The sequence below is a fragment of the Kogia breviceps genome, chromosome 15 (genome assembly GCF_026419965.1).
Source record: "Kogia breviceps isolate mKogBre1 chromosome 15, mKogBre1 haplotype 1, whole genome shotgun sequence".
NCBI classification, from domain to species: Eukaryota; Metazoa; Chordata; class Mammalia; order Artiodactyla; family Physeteridae; genus Kogia; species Kogia breviceps.
In genome coordinates this window covers 15,531,345-15,548,714 of record NC_081324.1, presented here as the reverse complement: position 1 = coordinate 15,548,714, position 17,370 = coordinate 15,531,345, and the positions used below count along the sequence as shown (strand labels likewise).

Below are 17,370 nucleotides of genomic sequence, written 5' to 3'. Positions count from 1 at the left end.
ACAATGGAATACTATTTAGCACTAAAAAGAAATAAGCCAGCAAGGCATGAAAAGACGTGGAAGAACCTTAAATGCAGACTACTAAGTGAAAGAAGCCAGTCTGGAAAGGCTGTATGATTCCAACTATATGACATTCTGGAAAAGAAAAAACTATGAACACAGTAAAAATATCAGTGGTTGTCAGGGATGAGGGTGGAGGGTGTTAATAGGAGGAGCACAGAAGATTTTTTAGGGCAGTGAAAATACTGTGTATTATAATGATGGCTATATGTCATTGTACATTTGTCTAAATCCATAGAATGAACGTATAACACCAAGAGTGAATTTTAAGGTAAACTGTGGACTTCTGGGTAATTATGATGTGACAGTGTAGGTTTATCAATTGTAAGAAATGTATCATTTTGGTGAGTGATGTTGATAACGGGAAAGGCTATATATGTGTGGGTACCAGGGTTATATGGAAAATCTATGTATCTTCCTCTCAATTTTGTTGTAAACCTAACACTACTGTAAAAAAAAAAAAAATTAAGTCTAAAATAATTAGTATGAATTGATTGCTTATCCACTTAGAAAATATTTTTTTAAAAAACCTACTGGGTGTGTTGCTAGTTAAAGCATCTACAAAAAGATGTCGTGAAGCTAGGCACAGTACCTAAAGGGTATGAAATTGGCTTAGATAATGAAGGGGTTCAGAATATGCCTCTCCAAAATATACCAAAATATTTTGTATAATGATTATTTTAGGCTGAAGACATTTGCGATTCAACAGATAAACACACACACACAAAGCCCTCTGGGAGCTTCCCTTATTTGACTAAAAGCAGTAACTTCTGGGAAATAAGGCTGCCATAAATTCCTCTGCAGGGTGGATCTACTCCCAGAAGAAAGAACACAAATAAAACCTAACCCAATTCCCTTCTAGGGGATTGTTACGACCCTGAAGAAGATGGAAAGACTACCCATACCTGTACAGCCAAACGGTATCACGAACTTTCTCCTCTCCCGTCTATTCTCCTAAAACCCATTTGCCTTTCTTTTTTTTTTTTTTTTTTTTTTTTTTGCGGTATGCGGGCCTCCCACTGCCGTGGCCTCTCCCGTTGCGGAGCACAGGCTCCGGACGCGCAGGCCTAGCGGCCATGGCTCACGGGCCCAGCCGCTCCGCGGCACGTGGGATCTTCCCGGACCGGGGCACGAACCCGTGTCCCCTGCATCGGCAGGCGGACTCCCAACCACTGCGCCACCAGGGAAGCCCCCATTTGCCTTTCTTAAAGAAACCTATTTCTTCTTCCCATCAGAAGCCTTTTCTCTCCCCTCCCCCTCTTCTACTAAATTAGGTATATAATTCTTTAATGCCAACCAGTTAAGGAGGCATCTGCTTCCTTTGATGGTTCCCATGTGCACATGAAATAAGCTTTTTCTCGGGCTCATCTGTTGCTTGCCAGTGTAATTCGCAGGACCCAGGTACAGAACGTAAGAGGGTAGAGGAAAAGTTTGTTTTTTCCCTCCCCTACAGCCAAAAAGCAAATTTGTTGGCTCAGCCAACCGCAGTAAAGGAAAGGTGAAAAGTGAGCTGCTGGGCCTCAGGGGCAACCACAACCAAGGATGCAACACTACTTTCTCCACCTCTCATTTCTGCTTCTCTCAGGGTACCGGTCACTTTCTCCCCCTGTGGGAAAAGTCCACACAGCCGGTGGGGACATGACCACCAGCCAGCTCAGGCTCATACCTCACAGGTTTGCCACCTGAGATAGCCTGAGACCCTCTTCATCAAGGTGAGGGTCAGAAATCCCCAGGGCTGGCCAAGCTTGGGCAACACGCCTACCTCCAGCCAGCCCCTGGGTTGAGGAAGCGGACTGGTAAGAAACTGGGGGCTCCCAATGAACCACACGTTGAAAAGCAATATTTCTGAGAAAAGAGTGCCACTCTGGGCAGACAGAACAGTCCTTCCAAACAGCATTGTGAAGACCTCAGAAACACAGGCCACCTACGTGGCTCCCTCGGCATCCTGAATCCCTGGATTCGTCCCCTAACACTGGTTTGGCAGGAGTGGGCGGGGTGGGAACAGAATACAGAATCCTGCCCTGGGTCCCAGCCAGTCATCTGGAGCCTTTTCTTAGCTTGTCTGTGCCCAGCTCGCAGAGGGCTAGACCCCTCTCCATTCTACGTTGCTTTATGCAGACAACTTGTGGAACAACGTTGGCCGGCGTCTGAGACACCCGTGTCTCTACCACATCGCTCCTAAGTTTTACCCTCACTCTGCACTCCCTCGACTCAGTGTTGTTTGTCTTAAAAACCCAGACCCCAGATGAAACTGTGCCGTGCCCCTCTTTGGAATGGATCTCAGATTTGGAAATTATCGATTAATGGTAATAAGAAGGGGCGAAGAGCAGCCCTTGTTTCCCCCGCCCCTGCCAGCCCTGTCCTCATCTCCCCCTTCTGCGGAGCCCCACTCCGCGCTCTTACCCGGAAAGGTGTCTCTGCACTTGTACAGACTGTGTGCCACGCCCTGCAAGGCCCTAGGGAGATAAATTTAGACATAAAACAGGAAGTAATTCTCTATGTCACTGGAGAAGTTATTGTCTCAAGATATTCTAAAGCTAGAGTTGGGGGGAGCCGTTCTCAAACTGCTGTGGATTGGAATCACCTGGACGGCTGGTTCAGCCACATCTTCTTGGGCTCACGCCCAGAGTTTTTTTTCAGTAGGTTTGGTGGGGGGGCCTGAGAATTTGCATGTCCGAAAGGCTGATGCAGTTGGGCCAGGACCCTCACTTTGAGAACTACTATGGTAGAGGCTTAAGAAGAGACAGAAAACCTCTCTACGCCACCGAGCTCTCATCTGAAATTGAAGGTGTTGGCCTAAGTCAACTGAGGTGCTCTTCAGGGCTGACTTTCCATGAATATCGTGTTAAACAGGTGACCCCATACATACTTGTTCAGGCTATTCTCATTATCATGAAATAATTATTGATTATCTTTATTATGATACCATAAAAATTTCCAGTAGCTTCAGTGCTCTGATCTATATACAGCAAAACCTCAGTAAATTAAATTCATTAGAGTCACTCAGTGAAAAGCTTAAATTAGAGAATATTTTATTGGTTTGGTTTGTGTGTGTGGTATGCGGGCCTCTCACTGCTGTGGCCTCTCCCATTGCAGAGCACAGGCTCCGGACGCGCAGGCTCAGCGGCCATGGCTCACGGGCCCAGCCGCTCCGCGGCATGTGGGATCTTCCCAGACCGGGGCACAAACCCGTGTCCCCTACATCGGCAGGCGGACTCCCAACCACTGCGCCACCAGGGAAGCCCGAGAATATTTTAAATAAATGCCCTTTTACTCATAATTTCAACTAGCCTCCTACAAAAAATGTTTCAAAGAAAAGCTTTCATTGACGTAGCTTTACAGAACAAATGAATGATTAGCATGCAAGGATTAGCAAATAACTAATGTTTAAAGGCCCTAAGTATGATTTAAACTGTTGCTTGACCAAACATGCACCTTCTCCCCTTTCCCTCAACCAATAAATATTACTTGCATTTTAATTTAATACGGTGCCCATTCTCCTGAAACAGCATTGTTTGTTCTCGACATATAATTTGAGCATATAACTAATATGGTACAATTTAAACCTTCAGTCATTTAAATATTGCCCCTCTGCCCCACAACACGTAATCTTATTTATATGTTAATTTGCTTAACTGGAAGTGGTCCACGATACTGGAAGAGCTGTGATCACCATCCAGGGCTAGTCTTTGATCACGTGCTCCCCTCTGAGACCTCACGCCCTTCCACTCAGAACCGTAATGTTGAGGGGGGCTTACAAAGCATCTAGTCCATACCCTCAATCTGAGCCACCAAATATGTCCTCAGGGTACCACACCCAGGAAGTCCCAGGCTCTGATGGAGAGCCCCAGCTGTCAGGCGTTTTGAGTCAATTCTTGGCACATAACACCACGTGCACAGTCAGATCCCTCCATCAGTGACCCCCAAGAAAGCGAGAACAGGTCACCCTTGGAAGCACGGAGTGGAGCCAGCACTAGTGTGTCCTCACCTTTCCACGTGAGTGTACTCACCTACAGAGGCTAATATTGTCATTCCACTGGGAACAGTCATAGGTATCACATTGTTTAACAAGTAAAATTATATCAGTACTATCCAGGAAATAATCATGCCTTCACTGGTCAGACTCCTTTCACTCTCTGAGTCTACCATCCCTAATCCTAGAAGTTTACTTCTCTTCGTTCCTGGTCCATCTCTAGGGCTTTTGATAAAAGTCTCTGGAAAACTTCTAGACTGCATACACCAATAGAGAAATCCTAACGTCCAAAATCTTGCTTTGCCACTTTTTCATGTTTATAAAATTTCTCTCCTCAGCTAGAGCATAGGCTTCTAGAAAACAAGGGTTCTATTTTATATTTTGTGTCCCTTGTCTGCTGTGTCTGAACGGACAGCCAGGATCTGGAACCCCAAGTCTCCTTGCCAATGTCTGCTTGTTTCCCAAGGGACATATATATGGCAGAAGGACATGTTATACAGGGGACATCGCCTGCAATGTGTTCTCATTATAATTGGGTAAGTCATCAGCCAAAATCCTTATGGTGGGACTCCACCTTGATGGAAAGGCATAGAGTAGTGGGGAACCACTACTTTACCGCAAGGCTTAGAGTAGAGCTGGCCTCATCTGCTCTCTCCATACTTCCTGTCTTCCGGGGGCCACCCTGATCTCGCGTTGCTTTCCAGCCGCGTGTCTAAATCCACCCCACCCAGTCTAGTTGGCCTTGCTTCCAAGGACTGAGAGCTGGAGTAGGGCAATCACAAACAAGATGGCAGGATGCAACAGGACCTAATAAGCAGACTGAGCCAGTATTTATACAGAAGAACAGAAATACAAATACCAAGGAAGATAAAAGTGACGGAAGATTGGCTGAAGGTTAAGTCAGGATCAATCAAGGATGGTGTATGTCCACCATCTAGATGATCCTTTAAAGGTAAACTAGCTAATTTTTCATGCACCAGGACTATGGTTTCCCCCCCCGCCTTTTTTTTTGGCTGAACCACGCAACATGTGGGATCTTGGTTCCCCCAACCAGGGATCGAACCCGTGCCCCTTGCATTGGAAGCACAGAGTCTTAACCACTGGACCGCCAGGGAAGTCCCAGAGCTCTATGGTCCCTTGATCGAGATACTCTTAACAGCCCTGGCTCTTTGGAATCCTGGCTGGACAGGTCAGCTCTGAGCCCCTCTTGGGAAAGGAGAGGAATAAGTGGGGACTAGGGATGGTGAGGGAGCAGTGCCCATGTTAGAAGCTGGGAGGAGCTGGATGCCAGAAGAATAAAGAGGCTTTCTCCCTTAGGAATGAGCCTAATAGGTAGATCTTCACTCCTTTCTCCTGGACCCTGTACTGGTGTGCTTTGCTTCTCCCACTTTTAACATTCTGACTGTGAAGGGAAAGAGAAAGAATCAAGTGGCCTTGGAGACGTTGAGCCTCTGACTCTCATCAGAAGTTCCTTTCCCACTATGCCCTTGGTTTCATCATTGACAGACAAGGAAGTGCTTGCTCTCCAAAGGTGGAATGAAAGGCAGAGATCCTGGGCTCTCCCTAGAGCAGTGGTTCTCACCTTGGTTACATATTAGAATCAGATGGGAAACTAAGAAAAAATTCTCAACCAGGCAGCATCCCCGAGCCAATTAAATAAAAATCTTGGGTGTGAGACTCAGACACCAATGTATTTTAAAACTCCCCATATGAGTCTAATACATAGTCAAGGCTGAGCGCCACCACCCTGCAGATTAAGCATCCCTTCTGAAACCTGGTTGTACCTTAGAATCACTTCAGGGACTTTTAAATGATTTTTTTTTTTTGCTGTACGCGGGCCTCTCACTGCTGTGGCCTCTCCCGTTGCGGAGCACAGGCTCCGGACGCGCAGGCTCAGCGGCCCTGGCTCACGGGCCCAGCTGCTCCGTGGCATGTGGGATCTTCCTGGACCGGGGCACGAACCCGCGTCCCCTGCATCGGCAGGCGGGCTCTCAACCACTGCGCCACCAGGGAAGCCCTCACTTCAGGGACTTTTAAAACTACTAAAAAAAAAAGAAAAAGAAAAAAGAAAAACTAAAGACACCCCAGACCAATTAAGATCAGATTTCTGGGGATTGTGAGCCAGGTATCAGTATGTTTTTAAGGTTTCTCAGGTTTTAAGTTTCCTTTGTGTGTATGTGGTAAACCATATACAACATAAAGTTTACCATTTTAACCATTTTTTTTTTTTTTTTAAATGGGATCTTCCCGGACCGGGGCACGAACCCGCATCCCCTGCATCGGCAGGCGGACTCTCAACCGCTGCGCCACCAGGGAAGCCCTTAACCATTTTAAAGTATATAATTCAGTGGCATTAAGTACATTCACAATGTTGTACAACCATCACCACTATCCATTTCCAGAACTTTTTCATCATCCTGAACAGAAACTTTGTGTCCATTAAACAATAACTCCTTATTTCCCCTAGACCCCCAGCCCCACTCTCTTCTACTTTCTGTCTCTATGAATTTGTCCATTCTAGGTACCTTATATAAATGGAATCATACAATATTTGTCCTTCTGTTTCTGGTGTATTTCACTAAGCATATGCTTTCCAGGTTGTAGCATGCATCAGAATTTCCTTCCTTTTTAAGGCTGCATAATATTCCATTGTATGTACGTGGCACATTTTGCTTTTCCGTTCATCTGTTACTGGACATTTGGGCTGTTTCCACCTTTTGGTTACTGTGAATAATGCCGCTACAAATATTGATGTACAGGCATCTGTTTGAGTTGCTGCTTGCAGTTCTTTCAGGTATATTCCAGAAGTGGGATTGCTGGATCATATGATAATTCTATGTTTAACTTTTTGAGGAACTAGGCTACCCTCATGTGATTCTTATGTGCAGCCAAGGATGAGGAACACTGGCGAGGCCAGCATCCCTCTTACATCCTAAGAGAGTACAGATTGGTAGTTGGTAAATATTATTGGATTAATTTCTTCATCGATTGCATCGTAGCCCAATGCAGTTGTCAGTGTCACAAAGTCAAAAGTTAGCACCCTTTTGAAAACTCCAACAAAGTGTCTCACAGCCATGAGAAATAGCACGTCAACTGCAGCTCCTGCCTTCGGTTGAAATGTGTCCCCAGTGATTTGCTAGTGCTGATCATTTAAGTATCAGAGTTTCTGATTTGCTTTGTAGATAATAAATGGTTGGCGTTTTAGATAGTAAATTAGACCTGATTCAAGACTTTTCCTATCGTAATGTTGTATCTATCATGACACCTGGTATTATTCCTCAGATGCGTTTTCTTCAATAGGAAGGAGAAAATGGCAATGTATACAGGAGTGTGCTGTACACGGGAATGTCTTCCATCTCATAAAGTGCTGCTACACTAGCCACTGACAGCCTCATGGGAATTCCCTTGTATGTGAGGAGTGTTTTTTGGTTTTTTTTTCCTCTGGCTGCTCCACATGGTACTTCCTCCTCCACGTTTTCAGCCTTCCTTCTTGCTGCCGACACCGTACTCACCACTCCCTTTCTTTGCCAAGAGCAGAGATTGGATTTAGTCAACCCTGTACTCTAAGCACCGTAAGAAAGAATTAACAAAGATGTAGAAAGTGTGGGTGTCCTAACTAGCTCATCTATCTGGGTTATCTATGCCTTTCTTTGCCTTTGACTAAGGTATCTTGCAACTCTGAGAGATAGAAGTTGTAGAAAACTGATACTAATGCAAATAATTCTTGATTATAAATAGATAAATTCTGTTGGGGGAGGTTCAATGGATTTCCCTCCTCCACTGTGGAAGAAGTTGGTTTGCATCTATTAAGCTAATTCATCTCAGCTCCCTGCTGGGCTTACATATTTATCTCGCCTTTGGATTCTCCTTTGAAGTGGTCACAACACCTTTCTGGTTCCCTCATTCACTAATGTGTTAAATAAAATCTTTGACTTGTATTCACTGTACATTCGTTGAGAGTCATGATTTTACCTTTCTTTTTGAAAAACCATCTTATCCAAAATCTACAACACCAAAAACACCAAGTGTTGGCCAGGTTGTGGGCAACAGGAACTCTCATTCATTGCTGGTGGGAATGCAGAAGGACACAGACACTGCGGGGAACAGTTTGGGGTTCTTACAAAACTAAACATACTCTTATCCTATGATCTAGCAATCACCCTCCTTGGTATTTACTCAGAGGAGCTGAAAACGTTATGTCCACACAAAACCTACACACAGATCTTTAGAGCAGCTTTATTCACAGTTGCCAAAACTTAGACACAACCCAGATGTCCTTCAGTAGGTGAATGGATAAACAAAATGTGGTACATCCAGACAATAGAATATTACTTAGCACTAAAAAGAAATGAGCTATCAAGCTATGAAAAGACATGGAGGAATCTTAGATGCATATTATTAAGTAAAAGAAGCCAATCTGAAAAGTGATATAAGTGATTCCACTTATATCACTTTCTGAAAAGGGCCAAAATATGGAGACGGTAAAAAGACCAGTGACTGAAAAGGGTTGGGAGGGAGGAGAGATGAATAGGCAGAGTACAGAGGATTTTTAGGACAGAAAATACCCTGTATGATACCTTAACGGTGGACACGTATCATTATACATTTGTCTAAACCCACAGAATGTACAACACCTGGATGAACCCTAATGTAAATTACCCTAATGTAAATCTGTAATTTACATTAAGGTGATTATTATGTATCCGTGTAGGTTCATCAGTTGTAACAAATGTACCACTCTGGTGGTGGATGTTGATAACGGGGGAGGCTGTAAGTAGGTGAGAGCAGAGGGTACATGAGATATCTCTGTACCTTCCCCTCAATTTTGCTGTGAACCTAAAACCACTCTAGAAAAAATACAGGCTTAATAAAAACAAAACTAAATGAAAATCATCCCTTAACAGTATTTGGCACAGAGCCTGGCACAAGGTAGGAATCCAATTAATATTTGTGAATGAATGAGTGAATGTAGACAAGTAAATGTAATCTCTGCCATGGATGATTCATCATGAAGGAAGGGTATGGAATATTAATTAATTCAATGCTTAGCTGTTATTCCAAAGTTGAAATTGAAATGGGAAAATCCCCCCAATCCTTTGAGAGATGGCAGCAAGAAGGGGCAGCAAGGGAAGTGGAGAACGTTGTGTCAGAAAGTGGCTTGCGTGGACTCAACACAGAGGCTGAGTCAGAGGTCACAAAGGGTGCTGGGCATGGAATAAGGTGGGAGACAAGGAATGTCATTTAAGTCACAAGACGCCTGTTTCCTTTCCCTCTGTTGTATACAGATCCCAGGACCTCTGGGTATTCTCCTGCACTGGGCCTTTGAAAATCTGTCCAGATATAAAATAATGGCATTCTGGCATTTTTGGTTAGAGTACCAACTCTAGTCAAAATGCGTAAAGGAAAAAAAGCTATGGGTCAGTTTCCAGATGTGTGAGTGTTTTAAAGATGACATCAATGGATTTCTATAGAATGAAACCACAGGCTTCCTGCAAATTGTCTGGATTCACAAAGCCCTATGTCACTTTCAACTAAGGAGGAAGAACTCCCAAGTATATTATCTGTAGACATGCATGAACTTTCAAGGGGCATTTAAAAGTCAGATCTCCACTCTGTTTTTCTCCTATCTTTATAGAAAGGTAATGGTTGATATAGAAAAGGTACATGACTTACTGTTTGTTTTTTTAATATTTTAATTTTACTGGAGCATAGTTGATTTACAATGTTGAATTACTGTTTATTATGTTTTTCCAAAATTAACCTGGCAACTTTGAGAGTACTAATAAACTCTGCATCTACTTCTCCCAGATACTTTCTATGGGTACATATAGAAAGTATCTCTCATTTAATTCTCATAACAATCATTTGAACCAGGTACTATCATCTTGTACTCTTTACAGATGTGGAAATTGAAGGTGAGAGGTTAACTTGCCTAAAGTCACACCATTAATCAGTGGCAGCATCAAAATTCAAATTCAGGTCTAACTCTAAAGGTCACATTCTTTCTACTGTATCATTAGGCCCCATAAGAGAACCACAGGAGTGAAATTACATTAAAAAATATTAACATTTGATTGGGAGGAGAAAAAGACCAGTCATAAAACGTAATGTTAGTCCAAGGTAGAGGCTGGAGGGTGACGGGTGAGGTGAATGCATAGGATATAAAATTGCTAGGTGAAAAACAGGGGCCTGACTCGAGTGAAATGAGGGAGGCACTTGTCTTGAGGTAGAGAGGAGAAGCAGGGGAGGGGATGGGAAGGTTCTGACGTCATCAGTACCCAGCTGAGCTGTATTGGCTAAGATGTACCTGGTCAAATTGGGAAGGATACTCACAGGGTAATGAATGAGCAGGTGCCCAAGCAAAAACTTGAGGGGCTTCCCTGGTGGCGCAGTGTTTGAGAGTCCGCCTGCCGATAAGGGGGACACGGGTTCGTGCCCCGGTCCGGGAGGATCCCACGTGCCGCGGAGCGGCTAGGCCCGTGAGCCATGGCCGCTGGGCCTGTGCATCCGGAGCCTGTGCATCCGGAGCCTGTGCTCCGCAACCCGAGAGGCCACAACGGTGAGAGGCCCGCGTACCGCAAAAAAAAAAAAACTTGCGTATAGTATACTTAGAAAAAACTCCCTTGAATCTCAATTTTTACCAGACTAGAAGACTAGACTAATAAGGACCAGACCAATAAAGACCAGCAGACTTGATTTCCATACTTGGTACCTGAAGGTAATAGACTACTATTTGTTCACTGACTGAGGACAAAAGCGGAAGGCACTAGAAGTAATTGGAAAAGGTTTACCAAGGTCAAACCGAGTATGAAACATGCATTTGCGCTTGTAAGAATAATGCTGATAAGTTGGCATTTATTATCTACTACTTGCTAAGCAGAGCTAAGTGATTTACATACATCAACTCCTTTAATTCTGTAACAACTCTATATATACTATATTTTCAGTCCCATTTTAATAGATGAGGCAGAGAATTAAGTAACTTATTCAAAGTCATAAAACTAGAACCCAGCAGATCTCCCTGGATCCAAAGTTTGTACACTTAGCCATTATACCGCATTCTGAACTCTGAACTTACACTGGATTTAAAAAATCACTGGATAGTGACTAACTGTGCTAGAATGTGGTGGAAGCTATGTGGAGCTACCACCCTGAAAAAAGGTAGCGAGAATTTGGGTGTCCAAATTATTGCTACAGAAAATCCTGCTGTCCCGTGTGATTAAAAGGTTAATGCCACCAGAAACTGGACCAGGAAACCTTCTATCTGGGGGCTACCTGGCTAGTCACACTTTATAAGTTACTTGCTCGCTTTTGTCCCAAACTACCCTCTAGTTTTCAATGGGGCAATGGCCTCGAATATCGCTAAGAGTGGGAGAGTAAGCTCAGGTGCGCCTGCATTTGTTATTTCATCTATTCTGCATCCTTCCAGGGAAGGGCATCCTCTATAAAGCTGTCTGCTGTGATTTATGAAGATTCTGGATGGCAGTCTGACTCGGAGGAAACCAGGTGATTCCTGCTAAAAACAATCATTTCCAAGATCTAACTAGGTTTAAATACACCACAACCCAGTTTTGTTGGTGTTGTTGAAGTCTAGGCACAGGTTTCAGGCAATTTCCATTGAGTATCTGGGTCTCTAGCACCACTTCCCTTAGCAATGCCATACACATCTAATCCTAAAACGAGGAAGCCTCCGCTGAGGCTGCCCAACGCGGGTGCTGGTGGCGTCGCCGGGCACACGCAAGTCACTGAGTCAGCAGAGCGCGCCTCTGGAGGGGCGCACCCGCCGGCGATGGAAAGCCACGTGCTCCCCTCCTTGGCGTGAGGCAATCCTCCTCCCACAGCCTCGGGAAGCCCCGACGCCACAGGCTTCCTCGCCATAGTGATGCCGCCCGAGCGTAGTTCCTCCACCGCTTCCTCCTCCAGCTGCCACCACTCGACCCTTCCTGCTGAGCAACGACTCCACCTCCCACCCGGGTCTGAAGCGCGCGCCTCGCCGCGGCCCAGAAGAGGCGGCGCGGAAGGCGGGGAGAGGTGCGCGGCGGCGCGCACGCGCGCAGTGGGCAGCCCCACCCCCACCCGAGGCCCCGCCCCCGGAGCCGCTAGCGCGGCCGGCCAGCCCGGCTCACCCAGGCAAACCTGGCTCTGCGGGGCGGGAAGCGGTGCTTCCTCCTCCGAGCACGGTGCAGCGCCGTCCAATTAGTCCTTCCGCCCCTGACTCCGCTGCGCCGCGGCGAGCGAGGGGGCGAGCGGAAAGTGCGCGATGCGGCCGGCGGGAGCAGCGGCTGTCGCGGGGTCGCCGGCGCGGGACATGTCGCTGTGCGGGGAGCTGCTGCAGGCCCCGCCGCCCCTGGCCTCGCAGCTGCCGGCGGCCGCGCCCTCGGGGCCGCCGCTCTCCTCAGCAGCCGGCGCGACCCTCAACCGCCTTCCGGAGCCGCTGCTGCGGAGGCTCGGCCGGAGCTTGGACCAAGCGCCCGAGGGCCGGGGATGGAGGAGGCTGGCCGAGGTGGCGGGGAGTCGGGGGCGCCTCAGGCTCAGGTGCGGCAGCGGGGCCCGGGGTGGGGTGGGGTGTAAGGGCGGGGCGGGGTCACGTGGGGGCGAACTTGGGCGGGGGGCGCGCGGGGAGAGTGAAGTGGGCACGGGAGAGGGAGGGCGGAGGCGGCAGTGGGTGAGGTTGGAAAACATAGGGGCCACTTGAGATGGTGCAGGGGCCGCTGGGGGTAAGGAGCGCGGAGGGAAGGAGGTGGGAAAACTTCAGTAACCTTCCAGACAGAGAGCCTGAACCCAGGAAAGTCCTGGGAATGCAGAGATTCGAGGTTGGACTCCGGCAGTCCACACCCTTTTCCTACCCTTCTCCCATTTAGCTGAAAGAGAGAAATCGAGGTTGACCAAGGAGAATATAAAGAAAGCTATCTGGAGACCATTACGTTAGGGCGGTAATTCCAAAGGATTAAAATACACAGACCTAGAAGATTTAAGGGAGGTTAGGAAGGGGACGTGCAGGTAGACAGATAGTGAAGGTGAAGGGTTTGAGGTGCAGGAATTCATGAAGGTTTTAATGTAGATGTAGAGAGAGAAGGATAGTGGGAAAGAAAGAGACTAAACTCACCGTCTTCCTCCATCAAACCAACTTGCCAGGTTTTCTTCCTGATTTCACCATGAACATTAAACCATTTTCCTATTACCAGGCTTGGAACTGGGGTTAAGACTCTCAGGACTCCTTTACACTCTTAAGAATTATTGAGGACCCCAGAGAGTTTGGGGGGTTTATTTATTTATTTATTTTTGGCTGTATTGGGTCTTAGTTGCTGCGTGCGGGCTTTCTCTAGTTGCGGCGAGCAGGGGCTACTCTTCGTTGTGGTGCGTGGGCTTCTCGTTGTGGAGAACGGGCTCTAGGCACGCAGGCTTCAGAAGTTGTGGCACGCGGGCTCAGTAGTTGTGGCTCACGGGCTCTAGAGCGCACACTCAGTAGTTGTGGCGCACTGGCTTAGTTGCTCCGCAGCATGTAGGATCTTCCTGGACCAGGGCTCGAACCCGTGTCCCCTGCATAGGCAGGCAGATTCTTAACTGCGCCAGCAGGGAAACCTCCCCGCCCAAGAGTTTTTAATGTGGGTTCTATATGTTACATACATACAACATATACTGATATCTACCATATTAGAAATTAAAATTAAGAATTTTTTAATATTTAAAGAGAATAATGCATTACATATTAACAGAAATGACGTGTTTTTATGGAAAAACAAACTTTTCCAAAACAAAAAATTTAGTTAGAAAAGTGGCATTGTTTTGCATTTTGAAAATCTCTTTAATGTCTTGGCTTAATCCCAGAGAACCGGCACCTTTTATGACCTTCTGCACTCAGTCTGTTGCACTGTCACAGGTCAGGTAACACTGAATATGCCAATGTCCATTCTTGAGAGAATGAATGAAAAAAATAAATAGTATTATTATGAAAAGTCATTTTGACCTTGGAGATCCTGTGAAAAGGGTCTCAGGAACTGCAGTGAGGAGTTCCCAGACCACACTTAGAACCACTGCTCTAGGTCATTGTTATGATTTGGGTCTGCCTTTGAACCCCTTAGCAGTTTTTTTAACTTCTCATATAACCAAACTTTGTCTTGTACTATAATTGTTTGTACATGTCTTTATAAACTCCTCGAGAACGGGAAGATTTAAGATCCTATATGTTATGCATAGAACCTATCTTAGACACTCTATAAATAATTTCGAAGTGAGAGGGGAACCATTCATTCAAAATTACGTTTTTTGAGTGCCCGATTTTTGCAAATGTTTCAGAAGATAAAAAGATGTTAACTGTTTAGCTCCTACTTATAAGGGCTTATGCCGTAATAGACTGTTATTCTGAGACAATCACAAATAATATGTTAGATGCTATGTTGGGTGTGAATAATAATAACAGTGGGTTTTTATCATTTATTAAACACTTAATATATATACCAGACAATGTGTTAAGTATGTAACTCTCACCACAACCTTGAGTTTCAAAGAGTTTGAGGTTAAACCAGAATAATGATGATTTGGGATTATTTGGCTGTTCGGTGGAGTAATGATGTGAGGATGGAATCAAGGAGTGGTAAATTTGCAAAGTTGAGCAGATGGCATACTTTTTTCTTTCTTTCTTTCTTTCTTCTTAATTTTTTGTTACTCTGCACGGCATGTGGGATCCTAGTTCCCCAACCAGGGATCGAACCCATGTCCCCTGCATTGGAAGCACAGTCTTAACCACTGGACTGCCAGGGAAATCCCCCCCCCCTTTTTTTTTTCTGTTCTAGGAAGAATACATTGTGCTTTTGGCTGTGCAAAGAAAATCCAGTATACATACTATTATTCTAGGTCCATAGATTTCTGAATTTCTAGACTTAAATAACATAAACAGTTGTCTTCTTTGTGGGCAGGGGATGGGGTCAGATTACCAGATCTGTGATTGGTTAATTTGTGAAATTAACTACTACTCTAGTTAGGGAAGGCTGTGGCCTTTCCTGAAGAAGGTTCTCCTGAAGTGAGCACTCCGATTTGGCCGTGAAGGAGGGAGAAGAACATCAGTAAGGCTCTGCCACTGAGGAGGCATGGCTGATGGAATCTAAAAGTAGTGGATACCTGACATCAGGTGTTCAGTTTTCCTCCCTAAGCCTTCAGTTAAGTTTTGTTAAAGGCTATAGAATGGTATTAGCTTTGTTTGAGGAACTAACGGAGAAGTTTGAGACCACTTCTCTGGTGAAGGTAGTATGGAGAGAGGGCAGTTGCCCAGCAAGAGGAGACAAGCAACAAAGGGCACGAAGTTGTGGAAGCTGGGGCTTTCAGGGTGGGAAGTTTACTGGAGACAGATGAGTTTGGCCAGCCTTCCAGGCTGGGGAAGGTTAGCTCAGAGTAGGTTAGTTGTGCTGGGGAAAGTGGAGGCCACCCCGAAGGTTGGAGAACTGGAGAACATTAAGCTCACATACCTGTTGAGATCAGAAAGAATTACACTGACCTAACAGAAGGTTAGCCCTGGGAACTTGGAGGCTGGGGAGTGACCACTGAGGGGACAAGGTAAGCTGGCGGTGCTTTTTCTGATTAAGACTAAGACAGTGATTTTAAAACGATGTCATACCGATGGCAAAAGAGCATCTACAATAGTAAAAGGTCCAAAAGGCATTTTTCTCTAGTGTCAAACACAGGAATTATATATAGTGAATCTAGTCCAAATGGATGACAGTTCCCACAAGGATGTGCAGTGCTTTCTGCAGAGTCACTGGATTCACAAGCCCTAAAATCCCAGAAGCTTGCCCATTCGGTTTCTTCTCACTTTTTTCCTCACGCTATACAACTTTCCTCAGACTAGGTAACAATTTCATAAATAAGCCGCAGGGGTTCCTTCTGAACTGTCCCATCGGGGATAAGGAGTGTTGCCAGATGGTTATTGGTGATTCAGGATAAATCCTTGCATATAGTGTAGTTTCCCAAAACATGAACCTGTGGGAGTGCCCTAAACAAACTCAGCCCTAGTTCCATTCCAAACTGCCTGAATATTGAACGCCCTTTGCTGTCAGTATAGGTAAGCACAGGTTCTGAGTGTCTTGCCCAAACAATGTGAATTCTGCGGAGGCATGGAACCTTCGAGCCCTAAAGATGGCAGAGCTTTCAGGAGACTCTAAGAGTGCGTAAAGGGCTTCCCTTGTGGCGCAGTGGTTGAGCATCTGCCGGCTCATGCAGAGGACATGGGTTCGTATCCCGGTCCGGGAGGATCCCACGTGCCGCGGAGCGGCTGGGCCCGTGAGCCATGGCCGCTGAACCTGCGCGTCTGGAGCCTGTGCTCCGCAACGGGAGAGGCCACAACGGTGAGAGGCCCATGTACCGCAAAAAAATAATAATAATAAATTAAAAAATAAAATAAAATAAAAAGTGCGTAAATTCCATGAAGGAGGGAGCTTAGAGATGGGGCTTTGGGACCAGGGAAGACAGTCAGTCAGCCACTGCATACTTGCTGTGTAGAAGGTGCTCTTTTAGCTACGGAATCCTGCCCTCGAGCGCTTTGTGATAGGAAGGTTTCCTCCTGTCCCTGCCTCTTCAGTCTCTACCTCTTCATCTTTGGATTTGGGGATGCCTTAGGGCTTAGGCGTTGTATCTCTTTGTCTAGACTTCTTCACCTAATCCCCGCCTTGGTGTTACCCTTAAGTCCTCGTGGCTTTGCACATATTTAGGTTGATTACTCTCAGCTCATATCTTCAGCCCATGTCTTTGCTTTGAACTCCTGGATTCATTCGTGTAGATCTCCTCTTGAATGATTCATAGACATCTTAAATGCAACACGTCCAAAACTTAACACGTCTTCGGCCACAACCTCTTTCTCTTGCAGCCTTCTGCATCTCAGTGAAGGGCAGCTACATCCGTCCAGGTGCTGAGGCCGGAAACTTCAGAGCCATGCCTGACCCCGCTTTTATATACCGCACCCACTGCGTCAGCAAATCCCTTCTGCCATACCTCCAGTATGTGTCTAGAATCCTACGTCCACTGCGACCACGCTGGTCCAGGCCACCATTGTCTCTCACCTGCATTGTCCCAATGGCCGCCTGACTTCTCCGCCTCCTGCTTTGCTCCCATCCCAGTCTATTCTCAATATAGCGGTAAGGATCGTTCCTTTAAAACATTAAATCAGGTCTTACCCTCCCTCTGTTCAAAACCCTCCCATTGTTTCTCCGTCTCAGAGTAAAAACACCAGTTAGCTACCAGCGAGCTCTTGGACCTGATCTCCTGTTAGTGTCTGCCTCCCTCTCTCAGCTCTAGTCACACATGCTTTCTTGCCCTTCCTTGAAGACAGTAGGGCCTGTGGACTTGCT

The 17,370-nt window shown here is 46.0% G+C and overlaps 2 protein-coding genes across 2 annotated transcripts in view; one reads left to right on the top strand and one right to left on the bottom strand.

Moving 5' to 3' along the window:
• ALPK2 (alpha kinase 2) overlaps positions 1-12,308 on the bottom strand; it is a 150,072-nt gene extending 137,764 nt beyond the window's left edge. Inside the window, exon 1 of the mRNA XM_067014993.1 lies at positions 12,170-12,308. The gene's annotated coding sequence lies outside the window, so the exon portion shown is untranslated. The remainder of the gene's footprint in view (positions 1-12,169) is intronic.
• The window catches only part of MALT1 (MALT1 paracaspase), a 60,212-nt gene continuing 54,970 nt past the window's right edge, over positions 12,129-17,370 (top strand). Inside the window, exon 1 of the mRNA XM_059039724.2 lies at positions 12,129-12,568. Coding sequence (XP_058895707.1) covers positions 12,294-12,568 — 275 coding nt within the window. The 5' untranslated portion in view covers positions 12,129-12,293. The remainder of the gene's footprint in view (positions 12,569-17,370) is intronic.